Source organism: Bubalus kerabau, chromosome 14, assembly GCF_029407905.1.
Source record: "Bubalus kerabau isolate K-KA32 ecotype Philippines breed swamp buffalo chromosome 14, PCC_UOA_SB_1v2, whole genome shotgun sequence".
NCBI classification, from domain to species: domain Eukaryota; kingdom Metazoa; phylum Chordata; class Mammalia; order Artiodactyla; family Bovidae; genus Bubalus; species Bubalus kerabau.
The window spans coordinates 17,096,396-17,118,753 of NC_073637.1; the positions used below are offsets into that span (position 1 = coordinate 17,096,396).

At 40.7% G+C, this 22,358-nt stretch overlaps 1 protein-coding gene across 2 annotated transcripts in view; it reads left to right on the forward strand.

The window, feature by feature from the left end:
- Window positions 1-22,358, forward strand: part of WASHC5 (WASH complex subunit 5) — a 55,056-nt gene that overhangs the window by 8,233 nt on the left and 24,465 nt on the right. For both annotated transcript variants that reach the window (XM_055545798.1, XM_055545796.1), the window contains exons 6-15: window positions 1,951-2,143; window positions 4,858-5,010; window positions 6,444-6,557; window positions 8,714-8,885; window positions 13,788-13,915; window positions 15,406-15,535; window positions 19,206-19,318; window positions 20,636-20,802; window positions 20,879-20,954; window positions 21,908-22,018. In XM_055545798.1, coding sequence (XP_055401773.1) covers window positions 1,951-2,143; window positions 4,858-5,010; window positions 6,444-6,557; window positions 8,714-8,885; window positions 13,788-13,915; window positions 15,406-15,535; window positions 19,206-19,318; window positions 20,636-20,802; window positions 20,879-20,954; window positions 21,908-22,018 — 1,357 coding nt within the window. The remainder of the gene's footprint in view (window positions 1-1,950; window positions 2,144-4,857; window positions 5,011-6,443; window positions 6,558-8,713; window positions 8,886-13,787; window positions 13,916-15,405; window positions 15,536-19,205; window positions 19,319-20,635; window positions 20,803-20,878; window positions 20,955-21,907; window positions 22,019-22,358) is intronic.

Below are 22,358 nucleotides of genomic sequence, written 5' to 3' on the forward strand. Positions count from 1 at the left end.
AGCACTGCTCTTGATAAAGTGTGGTGTAGATTTCTTATCCTCCTTTTATTATGAACAACAGCAATATCATCTAGAATGCAGAAGATAAGACTCTTATCACTGCTGAACATAATACATGATGTGGAAATATAACACTCTGTGTTTTATATCATCATAATAGACTATACATCATATAATCTATGTATTATGTGTGGAATAATTTATCTATTATAGATTTTAGAGATCTATGGATTATCATGTCCGTGATGGTACCTCAGTTTTTTAAAAGAGGAATCTGAATTTCTGTTACCTTAAAGATAAAATTTGGGAAGTCTAATGAATTTTTTTTTTTTTTTAAGTTTTCAAACATTAGTCCTTGGCAGATGTAAGGATACAAATGAGCCTTCTGTTGTCATTTTCAGATTGATACATTTTGAAAAGCTATCATTCAGGGCCAGGTTGAAAGTGATTTCTCACTCATAAATACTGTACTGGGTTGGCCAAAAAGTTCATTTGGGTTTTTCAGTGAGATGTGACTTCAAGAAGTAAGGGCTTAAAAACAGGACCTACCTTAACTAATTGTGATTTCAGTCCCTAACACACATTTTTCAGTTTGTTGAAATAATGAGTCAAAATCTGGACACCAGGTCAATGTCAGAAATAGTTAAGATTCAGGAAAGAAATAGCCAAGAAGCAGGAATCATTTAGGAACTTGGGCTACAGAAGCGTGGGCTAGAATGAACATTTCCAAACTTACAAATTAGGACAGAATAAACAGGGCAGAGAGTCAGAGCCTCAACAGAGAGGGATTGTCTGGGAGGTGTTGTATTTGCAGCCACACTTCGAACTCTGCCTTCTCAGCAGTAAATCGGGCTACTCAGCTCGCCTGTTCCGTCTCAGCTCTATCAGGGTGTGAGGCTGCGTAATTCAGTCACATCAGTGTGACCATGAGCTTCTTTACTATCCATATTTTTTTAAATGAGCTTCAAATGGTCTTGCCTCTGTTTCTGAAAGTACCTGAAAAAACAAAAACAGTAACATGAAGAAGAAGAAAGAGGTTTGCTCATCAAGCCCAGCTTTGACAATCCAGCTTTGTCCCTTTGGGCACAACAGCTAGTTGATTAGAATGTGAGGATCCATTATTGAAGAGACACCAGACAATTTCAAGTCAGAGCTGCAGTAAAGGAGATTCTCACATCAGATAGGAGGTCATCTTCAAGTCTAAGATTGAGTCTCTTTGGAGATTTGCTACTTCAAACCACCAGAAAAATCACAGATGTTTTGATTAAATCTCTGTAGAAGGTACACCTTGCCAAGAAAAACCAGTTGGTATATCCCACTTGAAATTGACTTTATTTTTTTTAATTATTTTTAAATATATGAAATGTTGGTGTAGGTTCACATTCTTTATCCACAATTCTGAAATCCAAAGAGCTCCAACAGAAATATATGCATATACACACACGCACACAGAGTAACCACTTTGGCAGCAAGACCTAACCTAATCCAAAATTTGGAGTCAGAACCTGATTGGCACCTATATGAGGCTATGGACTGTCTTTATTTATCTCATTTGTGTGAATGTTCATAGATTTTACTGTAGAAACATCAATGTGTCTTGATCATGGGATGCCATCTGCCACCCTGCTGCAGTATTATTTATGATGTATGTATCATGTTACTTCCTTATATTTGAGAAATGCCGTCTTCCAAAACAAATCCTGCCCCTTGGGAAAGCGGTCGTGGACCTTTACATAAAACTGTACATACGTACAAGAACCCATCTTAAAAGTTTGCTATATTACAGGCTTTTTGAAAATATAGTTTTGAATCTTAAGGATATAAATTGATCCACTCATACCTAAAACTATATAAAGTCAATTTATACTGAAATTCTGCTTTGCTGGACTTCTTATTTGTAATATATGCGGTTTGTTTGGCCCTTTATTTCCCATTGTGAACATGGCTCAGTGCTGCCCGATCTTCTGCTGATTCGAATATGGATGATATTTGTAAGCTGCTTCGAAGTACAGGTTATTCCAGCCAACCAGGGGCCAAAAGACCACCCAACTATCCTGAGAGTTACTTCCAGAGGGTGCCTATCAACGAGACCTTCATCAGCATGGTCATTGGTCGGCTGAGATCTGATGATATTTACAACCAGGTGGGGATTTAATCTATTATTAAACCTATCTTTATAGCTTAAAAGTATAGTTTAAAAATCTTATAGATTTTACCTTCCTCCTCAATTATTTCTTTCCTTCTTGCTCAGAAGAGTAAAAACAGCAAGAAACCTTTTAAAACCTCTGGGCTATGCTTTGGAATTGTACAGAAAAGAGGGATATTATTTTGGGATTAAGAGATTAATATCTCTTGAAATAGAGATTTCAAGAAGGAAATGAGATCTGAACTGTATTTGGAGAGAAGATGCATTGTTTTAGGCATCAGTTCAGAAATGATTGCTGAGTGTGCACTTTGTGGCTGTCGTGCGTTCAGTAATGGGGATCCACTGCTGATGAAGGCAGGCCCTGGTCCCTACTCATCATGAGCTTGTAGCTGAGGAGAGAAGGCAGACAAAGGAATTAGAGTAAAGCAAGATGGGTATTATCTTAGGGGAAGCACAGAGTGCCACGAAGCATGTTAACAGGCAGCAAGATTGCAGCAGATGACTAAGGGGTGTTTGGGCCACCCTGGTAAAGGAAGGGGCATGAGCAGGGTTGAAAAGTCTCACTTTCCTCTCCAGTGTGTGTGTTGTTCATGGATCTAAGAGAATACCACAAAAAGTTACCATTTGACTTCTTTTTCCTGAAGAAAACACAATTTCATATATTTGTTTCCTTTTTTACTAGAGAGCGTGAAGAGTTGGACCTGTAATGACTGGATACCGTCTATTACAGAGCCCACCTGTTCTATACAGTTCTTAGGTAGACTGCTAGTTTTTTGTATGAATATGTTAAGTGTACATAAAGAGTTTTTAGTTAGTTTGTTTTTTTTAAAGACAGCTCAAATCAGGAGCTACCTGCAGATGCCAGGTCTCCATAATATTTGATGCCATCTTCCCATGGATGGAGGAGCCTGTTAGGCTGCAATCCATGGGGTCGCTAAGAGTCGGACATGACTGAGCGACTTCACTTTCACTTTTCACTTCCATGCATTGGAGAAGGAAATGGCAACCCACTCCAGTGTTCTTGCCTGGAGAATCCCAGGGACGGGGGAGCCTGGTGGGCTGCCATCTGTGGGGTCGCACAGAGTCAGACACGACTGAAGTGACTTAGTATAGCATAGCATTGAGAATTCAGTATGAGCCAGAATCATAGGAGGTTTTTTCCATATACGATTTTCTCTGTGGTTCATAATAATCTTGCAAAAGAGCATTATCCTTATGTTGCTGTGGAGGAAAATAAGGCTTAGAGAGCTTAAATAATTTTCACAAGGTCACATAAGTAGGTAGCAGAACCATAACTTGAATTCAGGCCTGTATGACTTCAAAGCCCATGCTGTTTCTTCAACTGTCTGTCATTAACCCTTCTGTTAACCCTTCTGCCTCCTGGGTGGTCCGTTTTGTCGATGTTTCAAGGCAGCGTATTTCGATTTTCTCCCTGCCCTGTGACCTTTATTAACACAGGGATTGAGCTGTAGTTGTGCTGTGAAGCCACCCCTCTCCCTGCCCTGCACCTCCCCTGTGCCTGGCTGATTGGACCAGGGCAGGTCACTTGACCCAAGATAGATCAGATTCTCTGTCTCCAGGTAATATGGAATTGGGCCTGAAAAACGATTTTGGGACGTGGATTTACCCACAGCATGCAAAACTTGGAGTTTGGGGCCACGTTAGTCTGCCATCTTATGGACAACAGTCTGAAGAAACAGTTGAGCATCACATTCCGGGGAGAAATAATGAAGGCTTTCTGGTTCACAGCTCCAGGCCCTTCCTGAAACCTGACCACATTCCTGCCTCCAGATTCCATGGGACATTGCTGTATCTATCCTTAATAACTGCCTCCCTTTCTTCTGGTGCTCAAGGTGATGTGTACTATGTGGAGCCAAAGATTCCTAATGCTTGAGGCAATGGAGCCCTGGGACTCAGCAGCATTTCTCAGGCAGGGAGAACACCCAGCAAAGCAGTCTGAGAAGAGAGTGGTGTCTGGGAAACCAAAGGAGGAGAGAATTTCAGTCCTCAGGAAATTTAAATGAGAGTGCTAGAAAGAGGTCATTGAAATGGATGACTGTGAGGCTATGTGTGACCTGAGGAAATTCCACTGAGGTGATAGGTGTTGTTCAGTCACTAAGTCATGTTCGACTCTTTGTGACCCCATGGACTGGCTCAGCAGATTCCTCTGTCCTCTGCTGTCTCCCGGCATTCGCTCACATTCATGTCCATTGAGTCAGTGATGGCATCTAACCATCTCATCCTCTGCTGCCCCCTTCTCCTTTCGTCTTCAGTCTTTCCCAGCATCAGGGTCTTTAACCCCATTGAGGTGATGGTGGAGGTCAAATGCCAATGAGCTGAAGAATAAACAGGATGTAAAAGATAGCACCAGTGAGTGTGGAATCAGTCAGCTCTATAAGAGTTTCTCTGTGATGGAAGAGACACAAAATTGGATAGTAAGAGATATAGGATTTTTTTTTTTTTTTTTAAGGGAAAAGAGTTAGAATTGCAGCAAAGTCAGGGACAGTCAAGAGACCGTCATGAGGCTAGAGATGGGAAGAAGGTCCTAGTGACTGGCGCCATAATCTGAGAATTGCTTCCAGTGCCCAGGATCCTCAAAGAGATGGACTTTTGAGAGGTTCATGTATCTTAGAACTGGTCATTTACTTGGCACATGTAAATTCAGCTGTCACTAATATCTGTCTCTCCTGGGTCTGGTCTCTGCCTTGCAGGTCTCAGCGTACCCATTGCCAGAACATCGCAGCACAGCTCTGGCGAATCAGGCTGCCATGCTGTATGTTATTCTCTACTTTGAACCTTCCATTCTTCATACCCATCAAGCAAAAATGAGAGAGATAGTGGACAAATACTTTCCAGACAATTGGGCAAGTATTGCTGTTAGTCTTTTTTTCTCTATAATAAACTTGTTGGAAAACTGATTTTTTTCCATCCTTTTGCCTATAAACCTAATGTTGAAATAATGAGACATAAACTCCCTTAAGTAAAATTACTTTAAGTAAGCTGAGAATATTACAAATCATAGCATGAAGGAATGAATCAGTAAAATTTCCTGAAGCACCTATTTGTGTTTTTTTTCTTAAATGAATACTCTCAAGGTAGAACAACCATGTGTTAAAATGGATCTTGCTTTAGCTACTGAGAGTGCAACTAAGTTACATAAGCGTTTGTCTTACAAATCTAAACCAGCAGAATTTATCTAATGTCATTTTGTGAATAAGGATTGCGCTTTTATAAGTTTTATCTGTAAGCTAATGTGGGCCCTTAAGGTTTACGTTACTGTAGGGATGAGCTTATAACTTTGTAAACATATTTGGCTTAAAAATGTTAATTCTTAAAAGTTTAAAACTGACAGTGCACTTAATATGTGTGAAACATTTTCTTTGCACATAGAGGTTTGAGCAAAGCATGGTGACTTGGATCGCATTTTCAGGGCCCAGATTTTATTTCACTCCTTACCAACTACTGAGCCACAGGCTGTCTGTAATGAGGGACCTGACTGAGGAGCTTTACTGTCGAGAAGAACAGCCTACAATTAGAAGATGATGCTTCCTGTCCACAAATGAATCATACCCATGAGCTGGGAGATGAGTAGCCAAGAGGAAAACTTGAGAGAGTCTGGTTTCATTTGCCTAAGTTTTAACAAAGAAGTTCTGACTGTAATACTATACTGAGAAATACTTTTAGCATTAAAGAAGTTCAAAGTCCAATTACATGATATTTACAAGATACATTCCTGATAAGACACCCTGGCACACTGAAAATAAAGCAGTTTTTAAAAATATGCCCATAAAAAGCCAAAAAGATTAATACTATACTGTAAAGAATTTTAAAGAAAAATATTAATAGGGATAAAGAAGGGTTGTATATAATTTTTAAAAGAAATGTGAAACATAATGCCACTCTTCTCACAAAAATTTCTGAGACAAGTTTAGTTTGATTTGTCATATAAAGGTGAGATGAAAATAATTGGGAAAACCACTACTCTGGTCAGAGTCTCTGCTTTTCTCTCCCTTTTCATTTTTCTTCATCTAGGAATCTTACAAACCAGCAGTTTGAAAAGAAAACCTTGTTTTCGTTATTTTTCCATGAATAGCGGCATGTAATAGTCACTCTTGTTTCCAAGCACTCATAAGTAAAATCACTTCCCTGTATATTTGAAAAGTCTTGGTTTTTCACTGGAATGGCATTTAAACTTGAAAGAGTGGGTGATGTCTCCTATAACTTTGTATTTTCCCAGCCCCTTGCCTTGGAGTGAGTAGGTGTTTAACAAATACTGAATAAAGGTCTCCTCTTTCAGGTAATTAGTATTTACATGGGGATCACGGTTAATCTAGCAGATGCTTGGGAACCTTACAAAGCTGCAAAAACTGCTTTAAACAACACCCTGGACCTTTCAAATGTCAGAGAACAGGTAGGTTCTGATTAATCAGGAGGGTTCTCAACTACATGCTTGATGTAATGGGGTGGGAAATGAGCTAAGTAGATTTCCCAAGCGATTTGGAAGATGCCTGCATAGACATTTTAGTGCAATGATTAATGAAAGCGGAATTTTGAACATTGAAGTAACAGATAATTATAGATTTTTAACTTTATGAGCTGTATAAATGGGAGTTGGGTTCTAAGGAAGATTCAACACCCTGAGGTGAGCTACTGTGACATTTGGCCCCAGGTGACTACATTTACTCTTAAAGACTGTCCTCGTGGACAGAGCTCCCTTCCCGAGAAGCTAGAATTTTAATGTTTTCATCAGTAGGATTGAGTGTTGAACATGGTAACTGGATGTAGACAGTCAACCCTTTCACTGTAATTTACACTCATCATTTCTGGTATGTGAAGTAAGCACCAAGACCAAAATAAAGACAGTTATCTCCTTAAATTTGAAATGGCTACATTCTGTCTCTCTGATGAGAACCAAAGCAGAAGGAAATACCTAAGTAAACAGAAGAATCAAAATCTTTTTCTTGGGGCACATACTTGATACTTCTCAGCAGTGATGGTCTTCCGCAGCCTGGCTGTCCAAGTTTCTGAGTTTCCAAGTGTGGGTAGAATGACACTGACTCAAGGAACTTCAGCATATTTTATCCAAACAAATCAAATTCCATAAATAATGCACAAAATAATTTCAATTTTGGCATATTTCCCAGAAATATATTAGAGAAAGTGGCGCTTCCATGCTTTCCGGCCTTAGAGCATTAATTTTTCATGACTAAAAATCCTTTCCCAAATCACATCTTCTCACCCGTGACATTGCGAGTTCTTAAGAGGCTTCTGATGACGCATCTTGTGCTTATTTTAAAGTAACCTGACTAGGTTGATGGTGTTTGCCATTCAACTCTTGCTTTAGGAAAGCAGAGTGACCAGATTTCCACATAAGGCCAGTCAATTTTGATGCGCTGAGGTGTATTTTATTAAGCTCTTGTGTGTGCAGATTCATCTTTTGAGTGTTTCTGCTCTGCTCTAGCTCCTTTGTCAATAATAATAGGTAGAACAAGTAATTTAGCTAATGCCTTTGTGTCTCTTTACATCCAAGTTAAGAGAAGCAACGCCAAGAAAAAAATGCTCCAGTTTTCCAATTTACATTTGAAGAAGCCAATACTCAGAGGTTAAATCCAAAGTCACACCAGTATTTCTAGATGTTTGCCTCTCAATTCTAAGTCCAGGGCTTTTTTCAAAAATGTCCAGTAGGGACTTTCCTGGTGGTCCTGGTGGCTCCCAATATCGGAGGTCTGGTCTTGGAACTAGATCCTGCTTGCCCCACACCAGAGCGTGCCATAAATAAGACCCAGTGCAGCCAAATAAAAACAAATTTTAAAAAAATAAGGAAGAAAGAAACCCCAGATATTCAATAAACCACTTGCCTTTGTTGTTGTTGTTCAGTCGCTCAGTCGCGTCCAACTCTTTGTGACCGCATGGACTGCAGCACACCAGGCTTCCCTGTCCTTCACTATCACCAGAGCTTGCTCAGACTCACGTCCATTGAGTCAGTGATGCCATCCAATCATCTCGTCCTTTGTCATGTCCTTCTCTTGCCTTCAATCTTTCCCAGCATCAGGGTCTTTTCTGATGAGTCAGCTCTTCGCATCAGGTGGCCAAGGTATTGGAGCTTCATTTTCATCATCAGTCCTTCCAATGAATATTCAGGATTGATTTCCTGTAGGATTGATTGGTTTGAGCTCCTTGCTGTCCACGGGACTCTAAAGGGTCTTCTCCAATACCACAGTTCAGAAGTATCAATTCTTTGGCGCTCAGCCTTCTTTATGGTCCAACTCTCACATCCATATATGACTACTGGAAAAACCATAGCTTTAACTAGACAGACCTTTGTTGGCAAAGTGATGTCTCTGCTTTTTAATACACTGTCTAGGTTGGTCATAGCTTTTCTTCCAAGGAGCAAGTGCCTTTTAATTTCATGGCCGCAGTCACCATCTGCAGTGATTTTGGAGCCTGTATGTTATTTGTCTCATATAGAAATATTATTATTTATCCAGGGATTCATTTGAATATGATTCACTTTCAAGGTGATTCTTTCTTTGAAATGTTATTCAAGTTTTCTTTTCCTTTTCACAGGCAAGCAGATACGCTACTGTCAGTGAAAGGGTGCACGCGCAAGTGCAGCAATTCCTGAAAGAAGGTTACTTGAGGGAGGAGCTGGTTCTGGACAACATCCCCAGGCTTCTGAACTGCCTGAGAGATGGCAATGTCGCCATCCGATGGCTGATGCTTCATACGGCGGACTCTGGTAACACACAAAAGGCGTGACCATGTGTGTCGCTTGGTATATAGGCGTGCAAAACCCTGATCTGCCACGTGATGCCAAGTGGTTTAGCCCTTGAATGAGAATCAAGTTGCTTTTGTAAAATGGTCATTTTTGTGTCAATTTGGTCAAAGCAGTGTCCCACCTGAACAGCCCCTGTGCCAAGTCCTGTTAGGTGCTTAGGAGTATGGGGACACCTACCTCCCAAGCTTGAGGAGCTCGTCACTGGTCAGACTGATGTCTACCTGTGAAAAAGTTTAGCTGTGGATACAGGTAGAATAAAGCCTTCCCACCTCATCCTTCCAAAGATGTCCATGGCCAAGTCCCTGGACCCTGCCGGCATGTTATATTACAGGGCAAAGTAGATTCAAGTTGCAGATGGAATTGATGTTTCTATAATCAGCTGACCTTCAAGTAAAGAGATTATCCCAGTGGGCCCAGCATAATTACAAGTATCCTTAAATTGGGAAGAGGGAAGCAGAAGAGTCAGAACTAGACAGGTGGCATCATGAAAGAGACTCAGAAGGCTGGCTTTCAAGATGGAAAGGGCCACAAGCCAAGGAGTACAGGCAGCTTCTAGATTCTGAAAAAGACCAGGAAACAGTTTTCCCCCCTGGAGCCTCCAGAAAACACACAGTCCCCCTGATACCTTGATTTTAGCCCAGTGAAGGCCAGTCAGATTTCTCACCTCTGGACTATAAGAGAATAAATTTGTATCATGTTAAGCCACTAAATTTGTGGTAATTTGTTACAGCAGCAATAAGAAGCAGATACAAGGGCCAGGCAAGCATCTAAGAGCCAGATGTGTAAAACAGACAGTTGGTGGCATTTGAGTCCAGAGTCCAGAACAGGAGAGAAACATTGCTTGGGGTAAAAGAGTGGAGGAAGGCTCTTCACGGAAGGCAGGAGCTGACCAGCCCTTGGTACAATTTCACAGTAAAAAGCAGAAAACATTGTAGACTGGAGAAATGACCAAAGGACAGAAGGAAGGGAAGAAAAATGTGGGCCCACTTTGCTAAGGAACTGGCTAGATCAGGGTGCTTAATTAAGACAGATGAGATTTTAACTTTTTCTGGGTCATGGTTAGTCCTGTTTGATACCCTTCTGTCTGTCAAGGGAGTTTCACGGATCATGTAAAACACTTCCATAGAGTCCATAAGCCCACGACTTTGAAACCGCTGGTTTACTGGTCCTACTTGGGTTGGACCAACACCTGAGCTTATTCAGGGCCGACACAGTTCCTTACACTTAGTATTAATAAATGCTTGATCAATATTAATTACTAATGAGTTCCCTCATCCAGAGTTGCACACTCCTTCACCAAAGAGTGATGTCATTCAGCAGTCCTAGAAAGCCAAGGCTCTCGTTTTTATTTTTCACACAACAGATTTTTGTAGAGCATCTACCCGAGTCCTAGTTTCAATACCTCCTGGTTTTTTTCAGGTGAGATTGTCTCTCAAAAAAAAAAAAACTATCCACACCAGATAATCCTGCATCCTCCCTGGGTAACACGGTAGATCCGTCTCCCAACCCCTCTGGGCAAGATGCCCTTGACACTGCCTCTAGCTGCCACCTGTCCCTGCTTCCTGTGAGTGGTCAGCAGTGAGAATAGCAGGTGGACTTCCTCATCCTTCGGCTCTTTGAAAACATGGGGAGTTTCTCCTCAGCCTTGCCTCTTCACACTAGAAATGACCAGCTTCTTAAATCCTTCACACGAATGCTGCTTTCCAGTTTTATTTTTGTTTTTTATCATTTTGCTTCTTGGCCTAGACCTCTCTCCATTTACTGTTTAATCACAGCATGAATATCAGGGCCAAAGTTTTTAATCATCTCATGGACTAATCTTTAAGTAGTCAAGTTTATGTTTTACTTAAAATCCAGTCCTAATTTGAGAATTTTACTACATTGACTCAGCTTATAATCTTCTTTACCATAAGTCTTACATTCAGAAACATGTAAACAACTCAAGCCCTCACTTTATCCCATCATAAAGCCAACTGTGGGTTTCTAGTGACTCAGCCTCCTCTTTGTCTTCTGGACGACTGTGCCTAATAGCCGTGCCTGTGTTCTGGAAGCCAGTGGTCTCCTGGATTTGTGCCCCTGCCAGGGACCAGCTCAGCTTGCCAGAGTTCTATGCTTTTATCTTCAGCCACATCTGTTTTCCATTTCTGAGCTGGCAATTATCTGATCTGGTTGCACAAGGTCAGAATTTACCAGAAACAAATGATTTGCCTATCTGGTTGTGAGTCATATGTGGGAAAAGTAACTGCTTATTTAGCTTTTATGCTGTTTTGGTCATGGTGTGCAGAAAAGAAGGCGTATTTCTCATATTCCCTCCTGTTAACCCACTGGAGCTAATTGTTAATGCGCAGTGATATTATCAGATTTTGTGTTGAATTAGAATTAATATAAAAACAAATGGAACTCCTTACAGGTTGGGTTGATTTTTTTTTTTTTTTCCCTGTTCTGTTTTTGTTTTTTAAGTTAGGCAAACCTGAAGCTGAAAAATGGTTTCTGTGTGATCAATGTCATCAGTTCCAATATATTTCTTCCTAGGGACTTCTGGAGAATGCTTGGTAAATCAGAACTCTGCAGTTTCCCATGAAAACTGAGCCCTTCTCCAGGTTGTCATGAGTCTCTTCCTGATGGAGTAACTTGGAAATCAATATATAAAATAACCTTGCTCAAGCTTCACCATAACTGAAGCAGCAAAAACACCTGTGATACATGCTTGTAAAGCGTGGTCATTCTGTACATGCCAGACATCCTGAGATGCCGGTAGGAGGGCTCAGGAAGCCTGAACAAGCACGGTGATGCTAGAGTGACCGTGAGGGACCTGGCACCTGCATGGCTATGAACTTTCTGACAATGTTTATTGTCTTAAAGACTTTATTTTGACTTTATTTGCAGTCTGAGTAGCTTTTACATGTAAATATTTTGCCCTATCCTATTTTTTCTTTTTCTTTTCTTGCATAAATAATTGACCCCATAAATCAGTTTCAGCAAATACCATTATTTTTTATTCTATATATTTTTTAACATGTTTTTTATTTGAAATGATTTATCTTGGCAACTGATACACTGACCAGGAAATCAAAACATCTGGTGACTTATGCGTGGGTCAATCACTGCCTAATTTTGTGACCTTAGCCTAGTAGCCATACACTCTCCAGGTCTAGGTGGTGGATAATCCAGAAAGCTCTGAGCATCAGTCATGCCTTTACAAAGAGCATGAGGATGGTGTCAGGCCTGGTTCTTCTGGTTTGGAGGTGCCACAGCTTTGTGTGGTGACCCTGCTCCCCTTGTGTGTCGGTGGTCCCCAAGGACATCCCAGGTTCCATGCTTTGCTAGGCTCAATGTATGTACTTATGGCTATGATTTGCAACAGCAGAAAGATAGCACAATCGGCACAGGGCAGAGGTGCCTGGGTGAAGTCTAGAGGAAACGAGGCACAGCTTTTAAGAGTTCTCTCCAAGAGGGTCACACAGGGTCCATTTAGTTCCCCTCGCAGTGAGTTGTGACAGCATGTGTAAAATGTCAACCAGGGGAGCCCATTAGAAACTGTGTGTCCATGGTTTTCGTTGGGGGCAGGGGGCGCTCATTAAGACAGCCTCTACCTGGCAGGTACCAACATTCCAGACTCCCAGAAGGAAAGCAGGTGCACATCATAAAGCACATTGTTTGTACAAAGAGTTAAAGCATGGTGGACCATTCTTATCAGTTCTCAAAATGGTGGGAACCCTTCCAAAATCCAAATTCCCAAATGCCAGCCAACCTTGCAAACAGGCCTTTTTGAAAATGGCGGTCTCAGGCCTGCTGTGTTAAATCTTTTCTGCACACCTGTCCATAGCTGAATGGCAGAGATCAGTGCCCAACACAAAGAAACTTCAAACAGACAGGACTCAAGGAGGCCACCTACTTAGGAAATAGTGCCAAAAGGCTCGACCCATCATTAGTGCCAAAGGCACTGATCCATGGACAGTCGATAATTAGCCAACCACAGGATACTTACAAAATTTGGAAACACTATTCTCACTTAGGTGTTGCAAGAGGGCATCAGAGGGCAGACACACTGAAACCATACTCACAGAAAACTAGTCAATCTAATCACACTAGGACCTCAGCCTTGTCTAACTCAATGAAACTAAGTCATGCCTGTGGGGCAACCCAAGACGGGCCGGTCATGGTGGAGAGATCTGACAGAATGTGGTTCACTGGAGAAGGGAATGGAAAACCACTTCAGTATTCTTGCCTTGAGAACCCCATGAACAGTATGAAAAGGCAAAATGATAGGATACTGAAAGAGGAACTCCCCAGGTCAGTAGGTGCCCAATATGCTACTGGAGATCAGTGGAGAAATAACTCCGGAAAGAATGAAGGGATGGAGCCAAAGCAAAAACAATACCCATTTGTGGACTCATTGGAAAAGACTCTGATGCTGGGAGGGATTGAGGGCAGGAGGAGAAGGGGACGACGGAGGATGAGCTGGCTGGATGGCATCACTGACTCGATGGACTTGAGTCTGAGTGAACTCCGGGAGTTGGTGATGGACAGGGAGGCCTGGTGTGCTGCGATTCATGGGGTCGCAAAGAGTCGGACACGACTGAGCGACTGAACTGAACTGATTCTCGCTTTGCTTTTTTTCATTCAGCAGTATATCACGATGACATTCTATGTCAGATTCAATGTTATATTTAGCAGTTCAATTGTACTTCCTCTAGCATAGATGTAATATAATTTATTTTACCATCCATCATTGATACGCATTTTGCTTATTTTTAAATGCTTAAAAGAAGGGAAATGAAAGTATTTCAGAATCCATCTTACTTATTATAGATATTTGCTACACATTTAGTAAATTGGAAACTCTTTTCTCCCCATGTCTAGCCTGTGACCCAAACAACAAACGCCTTCGTCAAATCAAGGACCAGATTCTAACAGACTTGAGGTACAATCCCAAGATTCTCTTTCAATTGCTGTTGGATACTGCACAATTTGAGTTTATACTCAAAGAGGTAAAAATACTAAATAAGTAACCACCAAAATCTTTTCTTAATGCTTAAATTTTTTTTTTTTTAGAAATTAGGATTTTGTAACTGTGTCTTTGATTCAAGCTAAAGATTCTAGCTGTCTGAGATAATTCTTATATTCAAAGATGGGATTAAACATTTAATAGGCATTTAGTCTCTACTGTTATTTAGGGATACAGTGATGGTGAAAAAATGCCCCAGCTCTGGAGGTTATGGTCTAATGAGGAATGTGGATAGTAAACAGAGAATTACACAAATGAAAATGTAAATAAAAGCTGAGGTCTGTGCTCTAAAGGAGAGGAACATAGTTCTCCACCTAAAAGAAAGGAGCCTGTCCTAGCTTTCATGACTTCCCTGAGAAGGGCAGCAGGAGCTTTTGAAAGATGCTGAGAAAGGGACCTGCCAGAGTTAGCTAAGACAAAGATGGGGAGCATTGCACAGGGAAGACAGACTCTGTCTCAGTCCTCTCAGGTAGGGAAGGCCTGGCCAGTTCAGGCCTGAAAGATCAGCTGGCTGGAGGGGAGAGAATACAATAGAAAGGTATTAGGAAGCGAGGTTGACAGGTAGGCAGGAGCCAGCCTGTGCTGGGCGTTGCAGGACAGTCATCTTCATCTTAAAAGCCATGAAAACCTATTGCTGCTGCTGCTGCTAAGTCGCTTCAGTCGTGTCCGACTCTGTGCGACCCCATAGACGGCAGCCCACCAGGCTCTGCCATCCCTGGGATTCTCCAAGCAAGAAAACTGGAGTGGGTTGCCATTTCCTTCTCCAGTGCATGAAAGTGAAAAGGGAAAGTGAAGTCGTGGAAAGGCCTAAATAAGGTGGTAGTTTGCGTTTAAACAAACTTGACCTAAGGACTTTAAGGGATTTGAGTTCACAAAAGGAAATTCTGTGCTGGTTTTACTCCTTAAAAAGGCTCCATGGCATAATTGGGCTTCCTTGGTGGCTCAGATGGTAGAGAATCTGCCTGCAATACAGGAGACCTGGGTTCGATCCCTGGGTTATGAAGATCCCCTGGAGGAGGGCATGGCAATGCACTCAAGTATTCTTACCTGGAGAATCAGAGGGGCCTGATGGGCTACAGTCCATGGGGTTGCAAACAGTTAGACATGACTGAGTGACTAAGCACAGCACATGGGCATGATAAGAATGGCAGACACCTGGGGGTGTCCAGGTTCTACAGAAACTTTGGGGGTTTGGATCAGGTGGCCTCTGGAACTAGCCGCAGACCTTGAAGCTCATTCAGAACCAACACTCACTTTGCCTTAATTAGTCTGAGAGCCACCATCTGAGAGATGGTCTAGCTTTTTTACCCCCCAGTTTGTATAAAGTAGTGATGCTTAAGAGATGGCATCAGAATGATGTTGATTTTAGGTACCTATTTTTTAATAAACTGGGTTTGACTCAGGCTTTCTTAGTAAACTGCCTAAGCTGGATTTTCTCTTAAAATCAGTAAATCTCATCTGTCTCTTCAACAGATGTTCAAGCAAATGCTTTCAGAAAAGCAGGCCAAATGGGAGCATTACAAGAAGGAGGGCTCAGAGCGGATGACGGAGCTTGCTGATGTCTTTTCAGGAGTCAAACCCCTAACCAGAGTGGAGAAAAATGGTAATTGCTGGAGAGGAAACATCAGTGTATTTGAAATGTGTACACAGTTTATTAGAAACCAGCAGAGTAAAAAGTCATTATTGTGTTGTTACTGTGTGCTGGCATGTTGCTGATGAAGATCAGAAGTTTAGTTTTGGCTGCCCTAGCCTTGGGCTCCCTTGGGAAATCTCATATTCTCTCTCAACTTCAGGTTTCGAAATAAGAAGTTGGGGGCTAAATTGGGGCTTAGAGTCATAATCCTCCACCTACCACCACAGTATAAAAGCTAGTGCCTTTAGTGTGTCATTTTATGTGCATTGGGGGAGGTAATAACTTTCATCATCCTCTCAGAAGGATACTTCTCCCAAGAATATTAATAACCACTAAACAGATGATACCTAGGAGTCTTGTGTACCAGTCCTGTTTGCTTCTTCTTCACTGACGCACCTGCCATCTAGTGGCACAAGAGGGGACCTGCAGACTGTCTTTGCAGCCCCAGGGACTGTAGCCTGCCAGGCTCCTCGGTCCATGGGATTTTCCAGGAAAGAATACTGGAATGGGTTGCCATTTCCTACTCCAGGGGATCTTCCTGACTCAGGGATTGAACCTGTCTCCTGCATTGGCAGGTGGGTTCTTTACCATTGCGCCACCTGAGAAGCCCAACATAGCCACAGCTTAGGTTTAACTTTGACAATTTTCATCTTACTTTTTTAGGAAATTATACCTATAGAAATATTGTGGTATCACTTCAAACTTTTGTATAGATAGGATCCTTTCAAATTGCCCCTGAAAGAACCATTCTGAGTTTTAAGGTGACAAATTAAACTATTTTTTCTGAGGCTTGATATTTGTTTTAACTGTCAAATTTATTTCTGATAAAGTTAATTATACAGTAGAATTGGTTAATAGTATAGATTTTTATTAAAAAAATGTAACTCTGCTATTCATAGTCAGTATAAACTTGTGATTACTGTATTTGGCTCTTGTTGATTTATTTGATGCTGAATGGTCGATCCAAAATATATTTCCAAATTATGTTGTTATTCCTACTGAAGCTTCCCTGGTGACTCAGATAGTAAAGAATCTGCCTGCAGTGCAGGAGACCTGGCTTCGATCCCTGGGTCAGGAAGATCCCAAGGAGCAGGAAATGGCAACTGACTCCAGTATTCTTCCCTGAAAAACTTTATGGACAGAGGAGCCTAGCAGGCTACAGTCCATGGGGTCACGAAGATTCAGCAACTGAATTCACACACGCACAGGTTGTTTCAAAGCAGTCTACAGGTCCTCTCTTGTGCCACTAGATGGCAGGTGTGTCAGTGAAGAACCAATCAGGATTGGAACACAAGACTTAGATCTCATCTGTGTTAGTGGTTATTAATTTTCTTGGGAGAAGTAGCCTTCTGAGAAGATCATGAAAGTTATTCCCTCCTATTGAAAAAAGTTGACCAGTTTTTGATGATATGATGTAAATTGGCAACAGGTTTCACAGATCTTAAAACAAAGAACCTCCGGTACCAATCTAACCAGATAAGTCGTCTAAAATCAGGCACATTTATCTCTGTTCTAGTCTCTTTTAAATTCAGTTCAGTTCAGTCGTGTCCGACTCTTTGCAACCCCATGAATCGCAGCATGCCAGGCCTCCCTGTCCATCACCAACTCCCGGAGTTCACTGAGACTCACGTCCATCGAGTCAGTGATGCCATCCAGCCATTTCATCCTCTGTCATTCCCTTCTCTTCCTGCCCCCAATCCCTCCCAGCATCAGTCTTTTCCAATGAGTCAGCTCTTCGCATGAGGTAGCCAAAGTATTGGAGTTTCAGCTTTAGCATCAGTCCTTCCAAAGAACACCTAGGACTGATCTTTAGGATGGACTGGCTGGATCTCCTTGCAGTCCAAGGGACTCTCAACAGTCTTCTCCAACACCACAATTCAAAAGCATCAATTCTTCAGCACTCAGCTTTCTTCACAGTCCAACTCTCACATCCATACATGACCACTGGAAAAACCATAGCCTTGACTAGATGGACCTTTGTTGGCAAAGTAATGTCTCTGCTTTTGAATATGCTATCTAGGTTGGTCATAACTTTCCTTCCAAGGAGTAAGCATCTTTTAATTTCATGGCTGCAGGTTCTTATAAATATAAGCATTGTTCCAAAGATCATTCAAAACAATATACTGTATTTTTTCTGGCTGTATAGCATATTTCAGCTTAGAAAGTACTTTCACAAATATTTCTTGTTTGATCCTTACAACCCTGTGAGATAAGCATCTTTATCCTTGTTTTATATATACAGAGACCAAAGCTTTAAAAAGTAATCACCAGCCAAAAGTAACAAAGGTATAAAGCCTAGATCTCAATCATCACCTCAGACTCCAAATTCTTTGTACTTTCTTCTATAGCATAGCTGTCCTTTGGTCCTACAAAAAAAAAAAGTTTAAAATTGCAACTAGTTTTCTTCATGTCAGTTTTTTTTTATTAGACTGTAATTTCTTTACAATGTTGTGTTAGTTTATGCTATACAACAAAGTGAATCGGCTATATGTGTCCCTATATCCCCTCCCTCTGTGACCTCCCTCCCACCCTATGTCAATTCTTTTTTTTTTTTTTAATACTTTTATTTACTTATTTTTGACTATGCTGGGTCTTTGTTGCTGCACAGGCTTTCTAGTTTGGCAAGTGGAGGCTACTCTCCAGTAGCTGTGGCGCATGGGCTTAGTTGCTCAGTATGTGGGATCTTCCCGGATCATGGGTCAAACCCACGTCTCCAGGATTGGCAGGTGGATCCTTAACCACTGAGCAACCAGGGAACCCAGATGTCAGTTCTTAAAATAACTTAGATTATAGCTTTTAAGTGCTTTTATTAAAGTGAAATTATCCCATTGATGACACACAAAAAAACCTTTAGCTTTTTTAACTTGGTGAGGTGAGAAGAGCAAAGGCTTTGACTCTGAACAGTTTGCATACCCTGGCTCCTCCATTAAATGACTCTAAGCCACAGAGGCTCTTAGTATCTCCAGGTATCAGCATTCTTATCTGAGAAACGGCTTTTAATTCCACTCCATAGATTTTTGTAAAGGTAAGATGAAATGAAGCTTAAACCCTTCCCTGATACGCTGAGGGTCTCAGACCATGTTAACAGTACTCACCATCTCTGCCTTAAGAAATGCCAACTGGTTTGTGAGTACAAATGGCACCCCCTAATCCATGCAGACTCCCCACAGCTCACCACTCACACGTCACTCTCTTACACGTTGGTCCCACTTTGCCCTCCAAAATGTGCCATTGCCCTTTTGCCCCAAAGTTTCTGCTGTATCCGTCTCTTCATCTAGGGACAGTTAATCCCTCTCCCCGCTCTGCCCCTGCAGACCCTCACCCATCCTCCCAGCTCAGTGAAAATCTGCAGTTCCTCCCTGACTCCTCCCCTCCCCCACTGCCATCTTTGCACGCATCAGTTTACATGTACCCTTTCTGCCAGGTGTTATAAACTTTGTGTACCAAGTTTCATCACTTTTACTAGGTCACATGCCTCAGGCGTTTTTGTTGTTACAATTTGGAGAATTCCTGAGAACAATTGATAGATACATAGTAAAAGCTTTGTAAGAACTGGACTTGTAAAAGATGATTAAAGTCATAGCCACTGATACAGTTGTTCTGGGATTTCAGTAGTCTTTTCTTGTTTCTATATTAATAGAAAATCTTCAAGCTTGGTTCAGAGAGATTTCAAAACAAATATTATCACTAAATTATGATGATTCTACCGCTGCGGGCAGAAAAACTGTGCAGCTAATACAGGCTTTGGAAGAGGTAAGGAAAGTCTTTAAATGACAGTTCTTGGATCATGACCCATACTTTTGACCTACACAGCAGTCCTGGAAACATATTTAAGAGACTGTTTCATCAGAAGTAAAAGCAGTGTAAGTGAATATGTTCACTGTTGTATACAGTGCCCTAAAATTGGGAAAATAACTAAATGATAATAATAAAGAGAATGGTAATGAAATTTATGATATTTCAACTTGCAGAAACATGCATGTAATCTTAAAAAACTAATCATGAAGCCAATATAGAGACATTGGGAAAACTATGATAAGGAGGTAAAAGCAAAAGCAAATTTCCATTCTATGCACCATTTTTAGGTTTGTAAAAAATGTGTGCCTTGGGGGAAAACCTAGAAAAAGATACACAAAAATAAAAATAGTTGTATAATGATCATATGCTTAAAAATAATGTGTTTTCTTTTCTGGAAAAGAAAAGTTTTTTTTTATCTACTGAAAAATGATTCTCAAAAGAGGATCTTACCTCCATACTCTTAAAACTTGTATGTTTAACCAGGAAAATAACCAAAAGCATCAAAACAATAAGCATACACTCTATTATCTAAAAACAAAAATCATCCATCCTCACCTGGAACCCTGTCCAATTGATATGTATGCATTAATCCTTTTCTTATAAGCTCTTTCTTATTTTTGCAAGGGTTTTAGGATGGCCACTATTATGGCAGCACAGTATAATGCTCCATTGTTAGCATGCCAGTTTCCATAACCATTCCGGAACAATCGCTCACTTGTGCTGTTTCTATTTTGGTTGTTTTTGGATTTTCTAGTCGATAGTACAACTATAAACAACATCATAAATCTGGGGTGCTTTTTCTCTTTTGCATTATTTCTTTTGGCATGAAGCCCATGCCCATTGAATTATTTACTTTAAAATGTCAGAACACTGTGGAATCATTATTTGTTAAAGAGTTCATCAAAAGAACTTAAAAATGTACAAGTGCCCACTCCTTGGTTGTGGCATGACTTATTTTGTTTTTTAGCAAGCCAGCAAATCTGTGGAATTAGAATTTTCCAATATATGTTTATTGATATTGAAGTGGAAAATGGGAGTATTTGCTTATTATGTTATATATGTATGGAATAAGAAATAGTGGAACATTTTCTAATTCTAGAAATATATGCATTGTTTTCTGACTTGGCTTGTACATTTCTGAAATTATATTTTGAAATTAAAATTTTGCCAAGAAAGTTAAGTAGTGTGCTTTATTTGAAGTGTTTTCAAAGAAAAATGAACACCATGCAGGCCGTTCAGAATTTTAAAACCCAGTGTGTTTATGTACCCCAGGTTCAAGAATTTCACCAGCTCGAATCAAATCTGCAAGTGTGTCAGTTTCTTGCTGATACTCGCAAGTTTCTCCACCAAATGATCCGAACCATAAACATCAAAGAGGAGGTCCTGATCACAATGCAGATCATTGGGGACCTTTCTTTTGCTTGGCAGTTAATTGACAGGTAATGTGGACAACCTACATTAGTCCTTGATGGAAGCCACTGTGAACATCATCTTACCACTGATGTCTTTTTGCAGCTTCACGTCTATCATGCAGGAGAGCATAAGGGTGAACCCATCCATGGTCACTAAACTCAGAGCTACATTCCTCAAGGTAAGCAAGTAACAGTAAGATCACATTTGCAGTTTCTGAGCAAGCGTTGACCTTCATTTATACCTCATTCACTAATTCAGTCCAGGATCTCATCCTTTTAGAAAGTTGGACAATTTTAAGTATTTTTATAGACTGAAAACTTTTAGCAAATTTTCAAGAGAGTATAGTTGGCAAAAGATGTGAGAAATAAAGTTTAAATTCAAAATAGATGTTGGGATGTCTTACAAAAATTGTTTTTAATGAAGAAATTGATTTTTTATGTTTTACCAAGATACTAAAAATGTACATTCTTTATTCCCTAGACATGAATAAAATCCTTTTACTTATTCACTTAAAAAAATTCTTGTTGAGCTTCTGCTATATTCTAGGATGTCCTCTAAAGATTAGGGAAGGGGACTTCCTTGGTGATTCAGTGGTTAAGACTCCAAGCTTCCAATGCTGGAGACATGGGTTCAATCCCTGGTCAGGGAACTAAGATCTCACATGCCACATGGTTCAGCCAAGAAATAAAATTAAAAAATAAGAAGGTTACGTAATAATGGTGAACAAAACAGGCATGGATTGACCCTTCTCTCAAGGTAATTTCATTTAGTGGTGAATGAAAAAATAATTTACTCAGTGTCTTCTGATGAAATTACCTGTGAAGATGTGCCACAACCCAGATTGCCGGGCCCCACCCCGGAGCTTCTGATGAAGTAAACCTATGTGGGGCTCGAGAATCAGCATCTCTAACAAGATCTCAGGTCCAGTGACCACAACTTGAGAGCCACTGCCGTGGCAGACACCTGTCATTTTACATTATATCCTTGTCAGAAACTGAACTGATGAAGTTCAGTCATTGTGGCTCTTTTGAGCAAAGCCTAGGAGCTTCGTTGTATGTTACTCCTTCTAGAAAGAGAGATTTCTAGGACTTTTTGAAACAGAGAAACAGTGGTGTCTTATTTTCCTTCCAGCTTGCCTCTGCCCTTGACCTGCCCCTTCTCCGTATTAATCAAGCAAATAGCCCTGACCTTCTCAGCGTGTCTCAATATTATTCTGGTGAATTGGTGTCCTACGTGAGAAAGGTAAGAAATGCATCAAGGTGATACTTATTTTAATGGCAAACTAACTGCTATTTTAAATACAAATGATGTGCTTGGGGCCCTGTTATTCCTTTCCCTCACTCCTTTTTTTTTGTTGTTGTTGTTGTTGAAGTGTACTTAATTTATGATGTATTAGCTTCAAGTGTGCAGCAAAGTGATTCAGTTATATATATATATAGGTTATTACAAGACCACGCTCTGTAGTAGGTCCTTGTTCATCTGTTGTATACATAGTAGTTGTATATACTTTTCCTTAATTCTTAATTTGATTCCTAAAATTGTCAATACCTGAAAATAAATTTATTCTTACTGGTGCTGTGGG